At 42.3% G+C, this 19,409-nt stretch overlaps 1 protein-coding gene across 1 annotated transcript in view; it reads right to left on the minus strand.

Moving 5' to 3' along the window:
• ERC2 (ELKS/RAB6-interacting/CAST family member 2) overlaps nt 1–19,409 on the minus strand; it is a 391,348-nt gene that overhangs the window by 298,754 nt on the left and 73,185 nt on the right. The window contains exon 3 of the mRNA XM_060271028.2: nt 6,717–7,133. Within this exon, the coding sequence (XP_060127011.1) occupies nt 6,717–7,133 (417 nt within the window). The remainder of the gene's footprint in view (nt 1–6,716; nt 7,134–19,409) is intronic.

Below are 19,409 nucleotides of genomic sequence, written 5' to 3' on the forward strand. Positions count from 1 at the left end.
TAGCTGCCTATCAGTGTTGAAACAATTGCCTCAAAAGGCTCAGGAATAAAAAGGACACATTTAGCCATCTGTGAAATAAATGATACATAAGTATCCCAGCTATTTATTTTTATTTCAAACATTTATAGGTGTTTTCTCATGTCAAACCTCAAGATAAAATAACATTTAAAAAACAAAGCAATAAAATACATACCCCCCCCCAAAAAAAAACACGTGTCTACTGACATTGAGAAGTCTTCCAGGGCAGCACTTCCTGACAGATACAGGTTTTACAGACACCAGGCAACTAAATTCAGGCCATAGTATGATTATCATTCCGCAACCTAAGGAAATTCCAATCCCAATCAGTTCCAGACAACATGGTAGATATCCAGGAATGATGGCAGCTGTAGTCCAGCAACATCTGCAGGGACACAGGTTCCTCCTCTCTGGGTGTCATTTTAACAACTTCACTTCTGGAAACTGATGTGTTCACCTACCACAGGAACGGCCCCATGTTCTTCTAGTTACTTTATGTTGCCTGTTATGCCCTCTGGAAATCCCAGGCGAAACAGCCCCTTCCTGGGTCCAAGAGTTTCTCTCCAAGACCATCTGATCTGTTTGGCTTCAGCTTCAACCTGTTTGCCCCCATCCATTAAAAGGAGAAATGTAATTATTCAGAGGATGTAATGTGGTGGGTTAAGGATAAGAGGTGAAGAATTCCCTCTTTCAAATCTCAACTCAGCCATGCACCCATGAGGTGGTCAGACCACAATATCTTGGCCTCAATACCTTTGCAATATAGGAGAAGCAATTTGGTCCTACAACAAATTGGGGCTGTCAAAATAAGTACTGGGCTGATTATGCGATATACGTTAGCACCATAAAATGCTATATAAATGCAAAATGTAATTATTAATACTTGCTCTTATTATGAGTCAAAAATGTAGTGAGCAAGTTACGATACATGGCTCAATTCCCATTTCCTGAACTCTAGTGTACTAAAACTTTCTGAAACCAGCATGTAATTAATAGCATATTAATAATATAACCCTCTGAATGTCTACTTAGAAGAAATTCCCACTGAGTTTCAATGAGATTTCCTTTCAGGTAAATCTGAAGAGATTTAGCCCCTTAATCTGATTCTGATTATCTTTTAGTCTGATACTGCAGCACAAATGAAATATTTTTTAATAACTATTACAGGCTAAGATTGATATTCCCCCTTGTATGTAACTATAATCTATCCTCTCTGCCTCTCTCTCTTTCCACACTGATATTTTGTAAAAGCCACACTTGTTCATAATCTAGAAAAGAATTTGGGATGAAGGCATCCTCATCATTCAAATTTGCATCCTAATTGATTTATAAGTCATACAAAAACACATGGAAACCAGACAATCCGCAACACAAAGCGTTTTCTGTAGTAGAGGGAATCACAAAGTGGCATGCAGGTACATTAAAACAAATGTTGAACACAGCCAAAAGGCAGAGTTAAGCACTTTAAATTCATATTGGTTCCAATGCTTAATTTGCCTGGAGTGCCCACTATCTGCTTGGGGGGTGGGGGAGGGGTTGTTTTGCTTTTTTTGTTCATGGAACTGGAAGGATATGGGGAACTGCAAGGAACAACTGAAGGTAAAGGCTATCAGTGGCCACACTGACTATGCTGTGGCTCCACAGTCAGAAGGAAAGTGCTTCTGAATACTAATTGCTGGAGGGGAGAATGATGTTGTGCACAGCTCCTGCTTGCAGGCTTCCCATAGGCACCTGGTTGGTCACTATGAGAACAGGACACTGGACTAGATGTTCCAGCAGGCCTTTCTTACATTCTTACCTTCATGATAAGTTGTTAAAGTTGCAATTTTTCACATTCATTATGGAAACCAATGCAACCTTCACAAGAACACGATTAGGAATAGTGTAATCAGGCCGACTGAAGCTGCCACCTGACGCAACTAATTCGGGATTGACATGAAAAGGCAGCAAATTGTTACTTCGTTATTAGTAAGAGTAGCTTATTGTTTATTTCAAGGCAGGTCAGGGAAGAAGCACTCACGGCATTTTGTCGCCTCGTTTGCCAAAATAACTTGACCAGCCTTGAGTCCTACAGACCTTTACTCTGAACAGCTTCAGGCAACAAAATGTCTTGGGCCAGCCTTGAAGGTAACTACTGTTCTCTTTAATGACTTTCCCCAACTCCTCCCCCTAACTCCTAGTTCTCTGGGGTGCTTTCCAAGATTACAGTTATGATGGGAGAGGAAATAGCAAAGTTAGATCAAAGCCTATTTATGTATGCAATGACTGTGGCGAGAATACTATTAGCCCAAAAGTGGAAAATACAGGAATTACCAACATTGCAGAAGTGGCAGATGAAGATGATGGACTATGCGGAACTGGCAAAACTGATTTGCGGAGTCCAAAACCAGGGCGAATCTAAATTCCAAAGACACTGGAGTAAATTCATTGACTATATTAATAATAACTGTAAAAGTTTGAAGACACTGGCAGGATTGAAAAAAATCCTATGACATGGACTTGATTTAATAGATGAAACTGTGAGATATAGATTGGAAAAGGGAAAACCGGATGGGGGGAGGGAGGGAAGTCATAAGCTCGGAAGAGGGGTGGGGAATGAGATTGATTGATATATGTTGGAATTTTGTTTTGTTTTTCTTCAATAAATATATAAAAAATAAAATATCAGACTTTAATATACACACAGAATTTTAACAAAAAATAATTGTCTTACAGAGAATATATTGAATAGGATGCTATTTATAGCAAATGTACCTTCTTTAAAAAATAAAAAAACTTGCATACACAGATTTGTGGGGAAGAGAGAGGGGGGAGGGGGGAGAAATACCATTCTTCACTAATTAGTTTAATACTTTGAGCCTGTCCAAAAGAAATAAAAAGAAAAGAGACACTAATGAACCTAATAAAGAGGTTGGACTTAGAGTGGCTGTTAATCTGTATAACTAACTTCTCAAGAGGGGTGGGGGAATCAATGCTTGGTGTCGATAAAACATTTCCTTAGTAAATTACTACTGGCTCCAGTGAAAGGCATTTACAGTAAACACAAATTGTCTGCAGAGCATCTGTTCTGTGGAAGAAGGAACTTTGCTCCATTAATATCTTCTAAAAAACCATGCAATAAATAATTTACGCCAGCAGCTTAAGCTCTATTATCAACCTTCATCATTTAAGCTGACCATTTTCAAAGGACAACAGAAGGCAAAGTTTTCCAAACTTTAATTTTAAGAATATTTTTATTTATTTAGATAGACAGACAGATGCACAAATGCATGCATGAACATACTAACACATACCATTGTCCTCCTTTTACTTTTTCATATGAGGCCTGGATTAAAAATTGCATATAACTGTGACATCAGATTCTGATTTTAGTAAGAATGTATTAAATATGTAAAAAAAAGTATATACAGAGACAGTGTGTGAGAGCATATGTATATATAAAGTACTTGGTGGAATTTTAACATCAGACTTTACTAGAGATTTAGTGGGACTTTGCCGAAGGCAAGATTTTAATAGCAATAATAAAAAATACTTAATGGTACTTAGGGCAAAGCATGTGTGGTCACTATGTTTAAGAAAGAGTAATACCAAACATCTGTGCTAGTTTTCCACATGATTAAAAAAAAAAATCGTGAGATTCACTAAGGTTCTCTGAGACTCATGGACAATTAAAAAAACAAAAAACAAAAACCTAGAAGAGAGATGTGATAACTGTGTTTTAGAGAGAGAAGTCAGTCATCCTAGGTTTTGTCATCGGAAAATCCTGTGGTTTGTGTTTAAACCGTTTCAAGTGCTGGGCCTGGATGTGGGAAGTTGAGGCTGAGATCCCCACTTAGCCATGAAGCTTACTAGGTGGGCTAGCGAAAGGCTTTAGCGAACCGTCCAACCTACCTCACAGAGTTGTTGTGAGATGAGGAAATCATTCTGAGCTCCCTGAAGGTTGAGAGAAATGTAACCAACAAAAAAATCCATTTTTTAATATTTTTTTAACTCACCCAGGGAGCTTTTTTTCTTTAGCTGTTCTTATTCCCTGCACTTTTTGTATCACAGTCCTCTACCCTTATGTCTTGTTCACCTGCAAGCACTCTGGCAAGTCAGCTCTCTTTTCAACATTTGTATACCAGTGACTGTGCACATTCTGTGAATTGCGTGTTTAGACCTTTAAACCTCCCCCTTAAATAAATTCAGACAAGACTCAAATTTTGGCTTGGTTTTTGGCAGAATTTAGGCCACAACTTTATTGATTACAGCAAGTGAGTGGTTCCATAGGCTCTGGTTCGACTAGCTCCCTGCACCGTTGCAGGTAGCGCTGACCCAGAGCTCTATCATAGTTTAGCCAAGGGTGAACACCTGGAATGGCAGAAAGCCGGGGACATGCTATGTCCACCACCCAGATGTCCCCCTGGACTCAGGCACGGGCACAACCCCCTCACAGGGTTGACCAAACCATAGAGTCCCTGGATTCCTTTAACGGAATACCCTTCATATAGGGATGGCGAGAGCGCTCCCCCATCCCTATCACCTGAACCAGAGCCTATCTTCAACCTTACAAGTTGTGACTATTTGCTACGTGGCAGGAGAAACCCAAGTAGCACCAGCCAATCAGCTAAGTGGGGAAAATTCCTGCCATGCCCCTGCCCCAATGACAGACGACACACGAAAGCATAGCAAGGTCAAGCGCGCAAGCCCTAAAAATAGGGAGAGGTGGGCAGGTGTTCCGATGCACTGGCCGAAAGAGGAAGCTCTGAGTCACGTGCATGGGCAAATGTAAGTCCCTTGATCAGTTTGGCTAGCATCCCATTGGCCTGATTGAACCCAGCAACAAAGGACCTACCAATAGGGTGTTGTGGCTATCCAATCGTACCCACCCACAACACAGGGTTTGGTTGCCAGGTCACACTGCAACTCCCTCTTTGAGGGAGGACACGATTAATAATGGACCTGAATCTAACTGTAGTGAGACATTACTAAATCCTACTGAAACTACTGGGTCATGTTAGTCATGAAATCATTGTTGTGTGAGAGACAGTATGCTATGACAGTAGAGCTATTTATTTTGGGGCTTTTATCGATTCATGCACACATTCCAGGAAATGAAATGGCAAGAGTGATTCTCCCACTGATCACCAGTGGCGGGGGAACATCTTTGGATCTGTGCAGAATATGGATCCTTCATGAGGGTCACGATTTAGACATTTTGTTCATGCTCATAAAAGAGCCTATAGTTGAACAGGCAGGGTTCTTCTTTTTTAACAGCATCTCATCCACTTCCAGCACCAAACTTCCACAGAACCCACCCACCCCCCAAAAAAATCTGGTTTAAAAGTGACTTGCAATGCAATGTTTGTAGGAAGGAAAGCTGCTATTCCAACAATAGCATATGGATAATAGTATATTTCAGTAGGTGCAACTTACTCCAGCAAGCCATGACCATCTGAGGAGCCTTCCAAATGTTAAGATTGTGGGAAATAGTAATGTCTTCATTTTGAGTGTAACTGAGGTAAGAATATGCAATGTGATTTATTCACATGAAAGGCAATGGAAATTCAAGAAATTGAGTGCTTCGTCATTCAATCTGCTTTCTTCTCTGGGGCAACATACACATCATGAAATGCAAATGCACACATTTCTTTGGCATCATCCAAATACTCACGACGCCAGTGTTTTTGATTCTTCTGTCTGCTCACTTTAACAGTTCTAAAAGGAGACTATGGGTGGCATTCAACTATGGTTTGCACAGATGAGGCCCACTGAAATGAACAAACATCTAATTTGGGTGCAAAGATTTCAATGGGTCTACTCTGAGTAAAACATAATTGAAAATCGCCCTACACCAAAACCACTAGGATAAAATTTAGAACACTTTCCAAAACTAATATTTGCTTGCAATATTTTGTATCCAGCATTTTGGTCCCGGGGCAACTAACAACCATTGTGTCCTGGCTCCCATGAAGTATTGTAGAAAGGCAGTGGTAAAATGTTAAAGTCAGCTCTAAAAACCTTTAAAACCACATTAGGTGAGTTCAGATCAGAAACAGTTCATGGTTCACCAGATCCCTCCTCCATCCCTACTTCCAACATAGCACACAGACTTCAGTACTAGGGTTAGGAACCACATGCAATGGAAATGAGCATTAGATACAAATGCCCTTCTCCAATCCCAGTCTGGTTGATGGACTTGAACATGTCAAAAGCTTCTTTTAACATTGCACCAAGCTGACTTATAGAATCAGAGCTTTCTAAAAAAGGATTCTGGGTGCAGCTCTGCCTCCAGCTGCTTTGCATGTGCTTCAGTGGATTGGAGTCAGCATCTTCACACTGGCAACAGGCGGCATTTGACCAAAAAATTACAACACAGGGACAAAAAGGATCCCCACCATTCCAACCTCAATTAACCATAAACCAGCAACAAAACGACTACATTAGGTGACATTAAAAAGTGTTAGGATTGTTAGAATTTTATTAACCAGCACTTGTTTTAATGATGTAACTTGGCTTCTATAGAATTGAATATCAATGCCAAAGAAAGACAACCTATTTATTACACCCTGCAACAAGGAGGGCTTGTGAAGTGGGACTGTCTGAAAGAAATGACAAGCAAAGAGGGATAACAACCTGCTGTTTCACATTTTAATTTCCAATTATGACACCCAAAATGCTTAACTGAGTACTCTTAGAAATGAACTTGCTTTGCTTACCTCTCTAAGATGGATGTTCTCCTTCTCTTTCTGGTCTAAAATCACCTCTAAATGATTAACCTGAGATTCAGCCTCAGCCATCCTTCGTGTCCGTTCGTTGTCATCGTCCATCCCTTTGGACGGCAACCCTTTGCTCTGCAACATTTCCAAAAGCTTTTTGATGGATTCATCTCTGGCATTCAGGGTCTGTTTCTGGGTTTCAATTCTCAGCTCCATTTCTTCCAAGGTTTTCCTCAAGAGAAACAGCTCTTTGGCCTGCCTGTCGTGTTCAGCTTGGAGCCTCCGAAAGTTCTCCTCCGTAAGCTCAATGGTGAAATGCTCAGCACCACGGTTTCCACTTTCTTGTTGAAGGAGATGGTTAAGGTCTCTCTGGGTCCGAAGTTCATCTTGGAGTGCCTGAATAGTTAGCTGAAGGTGCTGCAAGGTAAAAGGAATATCCAAGTGAGGATTTATTCAACGGATCTACAAAAATGCAATGCCACAATCATTAATGATCATTCTGCCCGGACACTGAGGTCCAGCACCGAGGGCCTTCTAGAGGTTCCCTCCTTACGAGAAGCCAAGTTGCAGGGAATTAGGCAGAGGGCCTTCTCGGTGGTGGCGCCTGCCCTGTGGAACACCCTCCCAACAGATGTCAAAGAGGAAAACAACTACCAGGCTTTTAGAAGACATCTGAAGGTAGCCCTGTTCAGGGAGGCTTTTAATGTTTAATAGATTGTTGTGTTTTATTTTTCTGTTGGAAGCCGCCCAGAGTGGCTGGGGAAACCCAGCCAGATGGGCGGGGTATAAATAATAATAATAATAATAATAATAATAATAATAACAACAACAACTAGTGGTGAAAATCTAGCGGTGTGCAAATGGTGTTATTTTGCAATGGAGCTCCTTGACTGCTGTTAGAAATCATGAAAGGATGGATGCAAACACACAAAGACAGTGCCAGTTACAGATACCAGTAATAGTGAAGAACTAATCCTAAAACAAGGAAGTGGAAAAAGGCACTAAAGATGTAAATATCAAAGAGTGACACTTCCACTAGCAAACACTGCACCTGCTGAGCCTGAATATTCAGTTTGCAGGGATTTCTTAGACGTAAAGTCTTCTTCTTCGTACAGTGCAATTGTGTAAGTTATTAGTGCTAATCACTTGGTATGAAAATAAAGGAATTAAACTGTTAAATGATACTGCTAATGAAAACTATGATACAGTTAGTTTAGGAAGTCAGATTACTGTATCTATAGCAAGCATACAAAAGATCACACATTAAGCAATATTGCACTTTCCAAACAAATTGACTGCAAAGAGTGAACAAACCTTTGTTCTCCTGGCATCCAAAAACTGAACAGCATGGGAAATGAAAAAAAATGAAGCAAAATCAACATAAAGTTTAGGTGCAAGCAAAGGAGATTCAACAGAAAAGACTAAATTTAACATAAAGTACAATGAACAGAAAAGAAAACAACACTTTATACAAGACAGTCACAATTTTACAGTATTTGCACACATACAAACATACACATATTTCAAGCAGTCGAAACTATACTCTTAGAGGTAGGACAAGAAGAACTTGGTCTGGATCCAAAAACATGACCAAATGAAACAAAAAATTACCTTCTAGCACTGTCCTGCAATTGTCCAGGCAAGTGTTTATTGAAAAGTTCAAACCCTGGTCAACTTGTATTAGCAGTTCTTGTTAAGTAAGAGATTGTGCAAGGGTAATGACATATATGGATTTAATTTCACCTTTTCATGCATCATTCTAGTACAAGATGCAGAACAGCCCTTCCATGAACAGTAAACATCTGCATCTAGAAACACATCTTTGGATCCAAACCATGGTTCATAAATTGTATACAATAAGGTTTCCAGTCCTCAAAAAAGAATTACAAGATGGTACGTCCTCTTGGGACGATACCACCTCAAAATACAGGTGGGGGGGATTGAGTGACTGAGTGTTCCTCAATATTTTCTGCTCACATAGACAGCTAGAAAGTCAAAAGAAATAATTCCAGCTTAGCCTTTTCTCTGGCGTACAGGGAAATTTCAATATTGTCACCCACCTGCATTCTGGTGGGTGAGCTCTACCATGTGTTATTTTTGACCATTAAGCAATGTTTTATAAAGCATCCATTTATATTTCACTTCCTTTTAGTCATCAATAGTGTTTTTTTTTTCATACAACATGCTCTTAACCAGTGGTTCCCAATTAGTGGTCTGTGGAGCCCAGGGGAGGCCGCATAATGCACCTAGGGAGTCCGTGGCACTATCCACTTAACAATAGCTACCATAGAAATATCAAAAATTTAAAACGTAGGGGGTCCATAGCTTGGCTTTTGAAAAATAGGGGCCCACAGTACTTAGTTAACTGGGAACCACTGCTCTTAACTATTCTTTTCTTGCTGCTGGGTGTGTTAAGTCACTGTCTTAACCCCCTCTCATTGCACCTGGAACTTGACATATACACAGGCTCCACCCACCCACTGACATACGCTCACACACCTGTGTCAATTAAAAGGTTTGAAAGGTGCCTAGGAAATATAGTGTTCACAGTACAGACCAGGATATGGACCTGTAAGCTCCTGTGCATTCACAGGACTTCAAATATGTGGTGGCTGGAGGCAGAGCAAACAGGGACTATCCAACCTCTCTCCCCCTCCTGGTTCATCTATATCAGGCATCCCCAAACTTCGGCCCTCCAGATGTTTTGGACTACAATTCCCATCTCCCCTGACCACTGGTCCTGTTAGCTAGGGATCGTGGGAGTTGTAGGCCAAAACATCTGGAGGGCCGAAGTTTGGGGATGCCTGATCTATATCTACAGTATAGTCGTCAAGGGACATCTCTACTCCCTTCAGAACCCACTTTCTATGAAGTATATGAAGAAAGCAGTCAAAAAAAGAAGGAAGGTTTGAGTGTGGTCTGTTTCCACTGCTTCCATTTAGTGTGGAACTGCCACCCATCATTCACTCACTTCTTTATAGGACATCTACATAACACTGAATAATACTCTTCGGTTTTTGTTTTGTTTTTTTATCATGTCTCGAAAAATCCAGAAGAGCAGGGGATGGCCCTCTCCACAGTTGGGGATGGTCCTTAGTGCTCCTCTTTGATCCTGCTCAGGGGGTTCTGACTCACGCAGTGATTTGTGAGGAGCTGAGCCCTATCACCATACCTGTTTGGAGGGGAAAGGCTATGTTTCATCTTTTAAAAAATGCACAGTAACCTTAACAGTGTACAAGGGAAATAGAGATTAAGAGACACACCCTGAACTGCCTACAGCTTGGACGGGGTCAGGGGGAGGCGACCTGATGTAACATTGCAAGAGTGTGGAGAAACTTGCAGAGCCTTTATCCAGACGCAGAAGGAATGCAAATCAGGATTTATATTATTGTTTTGTCATGGAAAAGCTTGGAAAGCAGGGAGCCTCTCACTACTTTGCAGGCTCCGCCACAACCCAGTGCTGCTGTGAGCCAGCAGCTCTCCCCCCCTTCCACAGCTCTAGAAAACTCAGGACCAATCATCACACTGTCCGTCTCCAGCCTCCAGAGCAAGCAAGGGAGGCTCCCAATATGGCTTTGGATAAGGCAAAGTTCCTTCCATTCCCCTTCCATGTGAATAAGCAAAATGCTATATAACATATTTTTAAATAACTATTCCCGTTTCCCATTTGTCAATGAGTTTATCTGCTTAAACCCAATTACTTCAATAAACACATCTTCCTAGATCAAAGATCAGGTACCTGCACCCCTCCAAATACTGGATTACAAATCCCATCATCTCTGCACCCTGGCTGTGGTGGCTGGTGCTGATGGCAGGAGCAAGGGGGTGCAGTAGGTGCGGTCCGCCCCAGGTGTCACAACTGAGGGGGTGACAAAATGTCAGGCGGCACTCACCGTACGGCCTACAGCATGCCTGAGCCCCATATCTCTCCTGGGAGACACGCAGTGGCTTGGGCGTGCATAGGCTCCACATCCGCCCACTGCCTCCCCCCCCCCAGCAGTAGGGTGGCTGAGTGGGAGGAGGCAGGCAGACTCCTCGGAGGCCCTGTGGTGTGCCCTGCCCCTATGGGTGGCACGCCCCACCCCTCGCTGTGACACCCCAGGCGCCCAAGCGGCTTCCTCCACCGCTGAATGATGGGAGCTGGATTCCAACAACATACGAAAAGCCATAGGTTCTCCATGTCTGCTGCAAGCACTTTTAAAAACTGGTTAAAATTTTAATTTCTGCAATTTCACTTTAATGAACTATTGCAAACAACCGTTTTTTAAAACAACAACAACAGTTGGTGCCTTTACGTTTTTGAGTTTGTTTGTTTTTTTGTACACACACACACACACCTAAAAGACAGTGCAAACATGGTACTGAGTGGAGAAAAGAAGAAACAATGAAGTGAAGCACATGCTTCACATGTTAAGAGAAGGTTCTCTGTGTGAAAAGGGAGTGCGTGGAGAACAAGTTAATAAAAGGTGTAGGGAAGAAGGATGTGAAACTTGCATGAAGCTGGTCAGTTTCAACCACTGCTTTCCTTTATCCTTTTGGTGAGATGGCTTGGGGGAACAATTAAAGCAATAGCTTCAGAATTAAAGTGACTACAGGTACAGTATGAGGAATAGAGGAAAGAGAAGGGGGAAATACTGACCACACAACTATCTCACACCCACTGTGGGGCTGGAACATAGTGAGATGCACACCTTAAATGAAAGTGTGGAAAGTCAACTGCAATTCCTCTCGCAGCTTACGGTGGAACAGCAACAAATGAGCAATTCTAGGAGCCGCCCATGTGGCAGCATCCTGTGACATATAGGTAGTTTACAGCCATTTTGGTCTATTAGATTAACACAAAGCGATACACCAAAGCTCAAAATATGGCCCACCAACCAAGAAAGAAACAACTGAAAAATAATGGGCAGAAATAAGCAAACCTTTTCTGAGTTCAGAAAAGGGTGAAATTGCAGCTAAAGGCACTCCAAAGAAAGCGGACGTCAGCTTTAATTCAAACATGGAAGCTAATGTACTTGATTTAGCTTTCGTGCAGAGGCAGAGGAGACTGCTTCTACGCTACCAAGTGATTAACCATCAGTCATATTTATTTACAACTCCAACATTTCAGCAATGAAAATAGGGACAGTCTAGTGAATTTGTGACATGTCCCTTACATGCCGATCTGGTTGGGTTTTAATGCTTATCCATTATTTAGATCAGCGTGTCTCAACCGCTGTTCCAAGGGGTGAAGTCAAAGTAGTGTGCCGCGAGAAGCTGGCTGGTGTGCCGTGACGTGAGAAGGGCGATTTTGCAGCATCGTGGTCCCCTTTCGCTCTAGCTGCAGGAAGCCGGCCAGAGCCTCCCTCCCCCCTTTTTTTGCAAATAAATTTTGGGAGGGAGACGGAGGGAAAGCCGCCCGCTTCTCTCTCACGCCGCTTTACAGCTGCTGAAACCCCCCCCCCCGAGAGAGAGCAGCGCCGCCGTACAGCGCCCAGGCTCCCTCCTCTCCCAAGGTAAAGGGATCCGCCGCCGAGAGTGGGAGGGGGGAGAGGGGACGGGGGGAAGGAGGAGCGCAGACGAGAGCTGGTGGGCAGAAAAGTTGGCCAAGTCGCGGCAGGCGCACGGGGGCGAGCGCGCAGGTAGTGGCTCGCGAACTGCGAGGCGCCAACCCGGCAGCGGAGAGCTAGAGCGCGAGAGGAGGGAGCGCGCACAGGCGCCGCCGCCGCTCTTCCAGCCCAGCTGCCATTCTCCCAACACTAAGCGCTCCCCTCTCCCCTCCTTCCTTTTATCCCACACCCCCATCTTTGCCTCGCTTTCTCCCGCCCTGCCCGTGGCTGCAATGAGCTTGACCCGCCGGAAAGCAATATTTGGCAAGTGTTTCTTACAGTCATAATTATAATATAGGGCGGCAAAGAGTTAATTTTTTTAACTTTTTTAATGGTGGTGTGCCTCGTGATTTTTTCCCCGGAACAAGTGTGCCGTGGCCCAAAAAAGGTTGAGAAACACTGATTTAGATGATATGCCTTATGCTCAAGCACAGCTACAAGGAGATTGGACACTTTTGCTTCTGTTTTCAATTAACCATGGTTTATCGTTGTGTCCAAATCTGAAACCATGGTTAAGGGCATTGGCGTTGCATCCCATTTCGCTGCTTGAGGCAAAATGGCAAATGCCGTCCTGCCCTGCTACCACTGCCAGCAGAGAAGCAGTGCCAGACAGCATCAGGTGAAATATCGCTCATGCGTGTGAATTCACATGTAAGTAAACTAGATTCAAGGCCAGGCATCCCCAATCTGCAGCCCTCCAGATGTTTTGGCCTACAACTCACATGATCCCTAGCTAACGGGACCAATGGTCGGGGAAGGTGGGGATTGTAGTCCAAAACATCTGGAGGGCCAAAGTTTGGGGATGCCTGTTCAAAGCAGATCTCTCAAGAGATTCAACACCTAGAAACCTGGACCAAAGCTGACAACTTCAAAAATGGGCCCAGTGCTCATGAGAGGAAGCTCATACACTTTTCAAAATGCTGAATTCCAAAAGGCAAAATTTGGATGATTTTTACGTGAAGTGGATTTCCAAAAAGGGGGGGCGGGCATCTGCACAGAGAGACACTTTGCACTTCCTGTTGGTGAAGGTTTCATCATAAAAAAATCACATGTAGACGACAGATTTGCAATGTAGTCTTCAAAGGCAGTGCCTTACTTTTTCTCGCAGGTAATAGTGGTAGCCTTTCACTACTATGAAAAAAAATTAAAGGATGTATGCAGCGGTACAACTGGAGTGGAGCTACCGTTGCTTTTGTGTTTTCTCTCTGCACTTCTCACATATAAAAAGTGGCACAGCTTGAAAATGCTGCCAGTTTTTCATATGACGAGGCACACTCTTATTACTTCATAGGTTTGGAATGGCCTGAAACACTTGAACTAATAGTAATTATGATAACTGTAGTAGCATTCAATTATTCTCCATCTCAGGCAATTCAACTTGTGTGAGGAGGGTGGGATAGAGGGACTTAAAAATGAGTTACAGCAAGTATCAGTAAAAGAATTTTTTTACTTTTTCTTCTACAAAATGTAAAGAGGAAGTGAAAAAAATAGTACAGATAATAGGAGTTAGTTGGGTTTCTATGAATTATCTGACTTAAAATATTACCTACTGTAGACTTCAATCATTTTCAGATATTGTGATGCAATGAAATAAACAGATTTATTTATGTATACTCAGATGTATGTCCAATGGAGTTCAGTGGAACAAACTCATGTTAATATGCATATTTTCATACTCTAACACCATTTAGTGTGAAATTCTACATACCCTTTCCTGAGAATAAGCTGAATGCAGTGAAACTTACTTCTGGGTCGACACACATAGAATTAAACAGTTATTTTACCCTATGGGACAATTCCCTAGCCCCAAGGCTGCAGTTGTAATCACACCTACTCAGGAGTAAATTCCACTCCAATTCTACTTACTTCCAAATGTGTTCAAGGACTGGTTTGCACCTCTACGTACTACATAGTCCTAAATATGTGACATGAAAGCAGAAGGTAATTTGGTTTGTAAACAGGTCCGATGAAGCAGTATATCTACATCTGTAGGCAGACACACAGATAGATTGGAAGTTCTATGCTGGAATATAAACATTCTAGAGATAGATATAATTTAAATAAATTAAATAAAAACACATAATGTACTAATTAGAAAAGTTAAGATCAAAGATCCTAAACTGTTTACCCGACCATTTTACTAAATAAAACAAAATTGAAGCTGTTCCTTCAAAAACAGAGTTACTCACATTCTGTCTCTTCACTGCTTCGCTAATTCTCTGGTTGTGCATACTGAATATACCAATATCCTTTCTCCAAAGAGCCATTCTGTTTGTATTCCAAAAAGCCCCAAGTTCTCACAATTCCCTCATGTGTCTTCAAAATAACAGAAAGCAAGCCTCAGCATTCCCATTTGAGTTTGGATTCCCAACTGTGTCTTGTCTACAAAAAGCTCTGGATCTGAGCTGCAGAGTTCACTGCAAGCAACTATTCCGAAGTCCCTGAACGGAATCCCCGGCATTTATTTATTTATTATCCCAGCAGCAGTTAGACCTTGAACAGAACATTAAGAAAGCTAAGATGCATTCAAACCCCTTTAAGTGGCAAGCAGGGGTGATGTGGGGGTGGGCATAACCCCCCAGGATAGGTTTACTAATGAACATTAAAGGACATGAATTTACATTACATTCTCCCTAGCTTTTCCTTGCCTGATAAAAAGCAAAAAAAAACCACACTCCTTGGGATTATTCCTATTATTTACATAGTAATTTGAATCGAACTAGTTACTTTAAAAAACAAAAAACAAACCCTGCTTGGATTCAGAGAAGCATGTGTAGAACTCTGCTCATGCGGTGGGATCAAAAAAACTGGCAGGATTTGGCAGAGTTGCCTTGCCCATTCACACAACACACCTTTGGATCCAAGTCAGAAAATACTTTCATATGAAATAAACAGAATTTCATGTATTTATACCATTCTCAGGGAACAGGGAAAATCAGAAGCAACAGCAGTGCCCTCCGGCCAGCTACACAGGTCTGCTACTGTGAAGGAGGAGCTCTCTCAGGGCCGGCTCTAAGGCAAGGCTGGGTGGCGCAATGCGCCAGGGCACCGGGCCGCCAGGGGGCGCCGGAGGGATCTTCACACCACGGTGCCAGGGTGCCAGATACGCTTAAGATGGCCCCATAGCTGCCAAGTTTTCCCTTTTCTCGCGAGGAAGCCTATTCAGCATAATGGAATTTCCCTTTAAAAAAGGGATAACTTGGCAGCTATGGATGGCCCTGAGCTCTCTCTCCATGAACCTGGTGACAAGGGTCACTTTTTTGTTGTTAATAATGTGTTCTTTCCTGTCTGACTAAAGAGGCTTCTGCAGCGGCTATTTTCCGGAATTGCCATCATTCATTTACTCTACAGTTAACAGAGAATGGCGGCATTGTCAATGCATTGCATTGCATTGCAGTCTTCCCTATGTTGTCATGGGACGCAGAATATGCTATCTGTTCAGAAACTAAGATTTTTCAGACACAACAGGGCTCCTATGTGTTTAACAGATCCTTAGAAGGGAGATTTCTGTTGTTGTTTCAGTTTCTCTCAACATTTTCTTACAGAGTAGGCCAACTTGTGCTTGCCAAAAATTCCTCTGCAGCCATCAAGAAACAGGAGTGCTACCCGATATTCAGTGTACTACTGAATGATAGGGAATAGCTGTATGGATTTTTCATTTTTTTGTTATTGATTCTGCAGGGATGGACCTCAGAAATTCTACACTCATGTAGCCTCTAAATAAAAATAATTTTCCGCAATGGAAGTTAAAGGTAAAGGTAAAGGGACCCCTGACCATTAGGTCCAGTCATGACCGACTCTGGGGTTGTGGCGCTCATCTCGCGTTATTGGCCGAGGGAGCCGGCATACAGCTTCCAGGTCATGTAGCCAGCATGACAAAGCCGCTTCTGGTGAACCAGAGCAGCACACAGAAATGCCATTTACCTTCCTGCTTGGAGCGGTACCTATTTTTCTACTTGCACTTTGACGTGCTTTCGAACTGCTAGGTTTGCAGGAGCTGGGACCGAGCAATGGGTTAAGGGGGAAGTTAAGGGGGGCTAAAAAAACTGGAAATGTGTTAGTAATAGCATGTGTGGTATACATAGTACTGTATACAAAATGGAAACCAATTCTACTGTTCTAAAGGACTTTGGCCACATATAGGCATCTTACTGTAATGGGGGAGGGAGGGAGGTAGAAAACCAAAGTATATGGTCTGCTTAGCCCAGGCATCCCCAAACTGCGGCCCTCCAGATGTTTTGGCCTACAACTCCCATGATCCCTAGCTAACAGGAGCAGTGGTCAGGGATGTTGGGAATTGTAGTCCAAAACATCTGGAGGACCGAAGTTTGGGGATGCCTGGCTTAGCCTAACAATTAAGAGTGGGGAACTGCATAACAATATTCAGCTATATTAGCAGTTGCTAATTAACAAGTACCTGACAGTCATATAATGATGTGAGGAACCACTGCTTTTAAACTGCATCGACCTGTAATATTGCACTTCATGCTGCAGAATCAGGCCACCATCCTGGTGTGATATGTTAGAACAGGGATAGCCCACATTGGACCCTCCAGATGTTTGTGACCACAACTCCGATAATAAAGAACATGGTGCCTAGCACAGCACTGTATTTCCTGCTTCTCATAATGCTCCTCTTCCCTGGTCAAATATTTAACCAGCTATGTGGGTTCTTCTTTTCAAAGTAATAAGGGACGTGGATAGCACTGTGGTCTAAACCACTGAGTCTCTTGGGCTTGACGATCGGAAGATTGGTGGTTTGAATCTGCACGGCAGGGTGAGCTCCCGTTGCTCTGTCCCAGCTTCTTCCAACCTACAGTTCGAAAGCATGCCAATGCAAGTAGATAAATAAGTGTCATTGCGGCAGGAAGGTAAACGGCGTTTCCATGCACTCTGACACTTGTCAGGGTCCTCTGTGCACCGGTAGCAGTTTAGTCATGCTGGCCACATGACCCAGAAATCTGTCTGTGGACAAACGTCGGCTCCCTTGGCCTGAAAGCAAGATGAGCGCCACACCCCATAGTCGCCTCTGACTGCACTTAATTGTCCAGGGATTCTTTCTGTCTCCTTTTTTTCCTTACAAAGTAATAGTTTGGGGCACAATCACAAAAATAAAAGCCGTATTGTAACCGTAAGTTCATTCTTGACACAATCTCCAGAATGGGAAATATAACACAAAAACAGAATCTTAAAAACCCAGTCCTTCCTAATCACATTTACTTGGAAATAATTCCCAGTGAGATCACTTTTAATCATCATGCTTAGGATGGTTGCTGAAAAGTTTTTAGTGACAGGATCACCTGTAGACAAGCAGGCTGGAGAAGAGTGAGAACAGATATCCCAGCTTTAAAAACTACAACTGGTATACAGAAACAAAACAGCCAGTCGGCAGCTGCAGCAAAAGAACTTAAGTATCTGCAATGTATAACAGGTTTTTGCTCAAATCCTGTGAAAAGGGTATCTGTCACTAATGCTCTGTCAGAGATGGAAAAAGAAGGCTTTTTTTACTTTTTTACTTACAGTGGTACCTAGGTTTATGAACACAATTGGTTCCAGAAGTTTGTTCATAAACTGAAGCGTTCATAAACTGAAGCGAACTTTCCCATTGAAAGTAATGGAAAATGGATTAATCCGTTCCAGATGGGTCCACGGCATTCGTAAACCAAAAATTCGTAAACTGAGGTGTTCATAAACTGAGGTTCCACTGCACTTACTTACTCATTTAGAAAGGCAGGCGCTAAAGCTCTGATCACAACACCTTTTACGACACTCCAACAGAGAAAATGACCATCTGGAAAGGCTGCTTCATCCTGAGATAATAAAACAGACTAGATGACTAGAGAGGGCCGATCGTTAGAAAGACAGCACCTCAGATTTTGAAAAATCCATGAAGCAGAGGCTGAACTCCACACCACCATATAACACTGCAGTTTTTCTCAGTCAGATTCACTGTCGGTACCTAATTGTTGAGGGCTGAATAACGGATACAGTACATGGAATAAAGAATGGATGCAAGCCTCTCATTTGGCCTGAAGATGGCAACAAATGCATGCTCTACAAATAAGGACAAACTGAGCAGTAAGACCAATTGAAACATATGGTGGGATTCTTCGGTGATACAGATGGTGCAATCCCAGTACAAGTCAGCAGAATGTAAATGCATTTAGGTTCGTACAGTCTTGTGCCCCTATTGTTAAGCATTAGCAATTAAGCTAGCAAACTTTTGCTTCAATTTCTGATATATTAAGATAAAAAAAAAGCACGCGAACACAGAAATCCTGTGCACATTAACTTAGTCCCATGAGCTCAGTGCAGCTTTCTGCCAGTTATGTGAACATGGGATTATAATAAAAGACTTATTCTTAGTTTTACAGTTCTTTGATTCTTTCCCGCAGGTGCTGCAGTTGAATGCCAGGTTGGTCAAAAAAAGCCGGACATAAACTTACTGGGCTTTGGTAAGGAGGCACCGTGGGAACATTTAGGGGACTAGACTAGCCCCCCTAGTCCACAGACCGGATGCCACTGTCGAGGGCAGTATATAAATTTAATAAAGAATAAATAAAGTTCCCAGTAGTAAGCTTTCTTCTCACACAATAAATGTGTGCGTTGTCCAGTTGATAAAGTGCTATCAATTTTTTTGCTTTCTATTGAAATTCCTCCATTCAGGATGCATGCTGTTGTAAACCAGTTTCCTGATCTTTATCCATAAAACAGGAATGACAGCAGTCTACCTCTCAGGGTTCTTGTATAAGTGAACAAAGACTGAACATTCTTTATTAAAGGGTCACTATGGAATATATATAGAATATATATAGAATATATATGCATGCACCTTTTTAAAAACCTGCAGGTGGTCGAGATGCTTGTGTTTTGATTTGGATTTTAACTTGGGGGTATTTTGCACCTTTATCACTGCACAGTCAAAATGCAATCAGTTGTAATATGGGAATAACTATAGATGGTTGTTGTAAGAAATCCTGAGATATGTCATGCTTTTTCAGCAGTTAGGAAAGGGATTATATAAATACCAAGGAGAGAGCAAAAGATCTAATCTGTGGTATTTGAAATGATGCGATACATCAGCCAAAATCAAGCACCGTAGAGT

Source organism: Zootoca vivipara, chromosome 2, assembly GCF_965207765.1.
Source record: "Zootoca vivipara chromosome 2, rZooViv2.hap1.1, whole genome shotgun sequence".
Lineage (NCBI taxonomy): Eukaryota > Metazoa > Chordata > Lepidosauria > Squamata > Lacertidae > Zootoca > Zootoca vivipara.